The sequence below is a fragment of the Camelina sativa genome, unplaced genomic scaffold (genome assembly GCF_000633955.1).
Source record: "Camelina sativa cultivar DH55 unplaced genomic scaffold, Cs unpScaffold03770, whole genome shotgun sequence".
Classification (NCBI taxonomy): domain Eukaryota; kingdom Viridiplantae; phylum Streptophyta; class Magnoliopsida; order Brassicales; family Brassicaceae; genus Camelina; species Camelina sativa.
Window position 1 is genome coordinate 1 of NW_010924867.1, and position 737 is coordinate 737.

Sequence of the window (737 nt, forward strand, 5' to 3'; positions counted from 1 at the left end):
GGTAAATCTAGAAACCTCTCCGGCGACGAAGAGTGTGACGACGACATGGAAGAAGCAGAGTTTCTCCTCCGTCGATCAACCGCCGCGTCACTCCAAAACTCAACCCATCTCGGTGTACCCGACCCATGAACCCGACCCGAATCTAAACTCATTCTTGAAAAATTAGACGACGAAGATGGCCCGGCTGATTTCTCACTAACCGAACGCTGCTTAGTTAAAACAACCGGACACGTGCCGGAGCCTCTGAACAAAGACTCACGCTCGAAGAAATCAGAAAGATCCGACCCGCAACAGAAAATCCGGGTCTCGTCAATGTAAAAAACCGGGTTACCCGCTAAAGACGGGTTACAAGGAATATAGCAGTGATCAAAGATTGGTATCATCAAAGGAGCTCTTTTGAGAGCATTCCTCGCGACCCGTAAAGCTTTTTCCGGGTCGGACGGTCGTAAACCCCAAGACTTGCTCCAGAGAGTGTTCCTCGCGATCTGAAACGAGACGGCGGCGATGGGAAGATCGATCATAGCCCTTAGATGAAGACGAGCTCCGGGAGAACGCCAGTCTGGGAAACCAGCTCCGACGGGTAAACCGGCGGTGAGAACAGCACGGAGGTCAGGTGGGAAAGCGAATGCGAACTCTGCTTCGGCTATGGCGAATTCGGAGTCGGTTAAACCCGGTTGGACTTGGATCCTCGAGGTGTGTAAGTGTGAGATGACTTGATCAGCTAGAGATGAGAAAGA

At 51.7% G+C, this 737-nt stretch overlaps 1 protein-coding gene across 1 annotated transcript; it reads right to left on the reverse strand.

Annotated features, from left to right (window-relative positions):
* Positions 1 to 5: 5 nt before the first annotated feature.
* Positions 6 to 737, reverse strand: LOC104774592 (the record flags this gene model as incomplete). The annotated part of the gene is given in 1 exon segment (XM_010499141.1): positions 6 to 737. A coding segment is annotated over 1 exon segment (732 nt), but the record flags the coding sequence as incomplete, so codon positions are not given.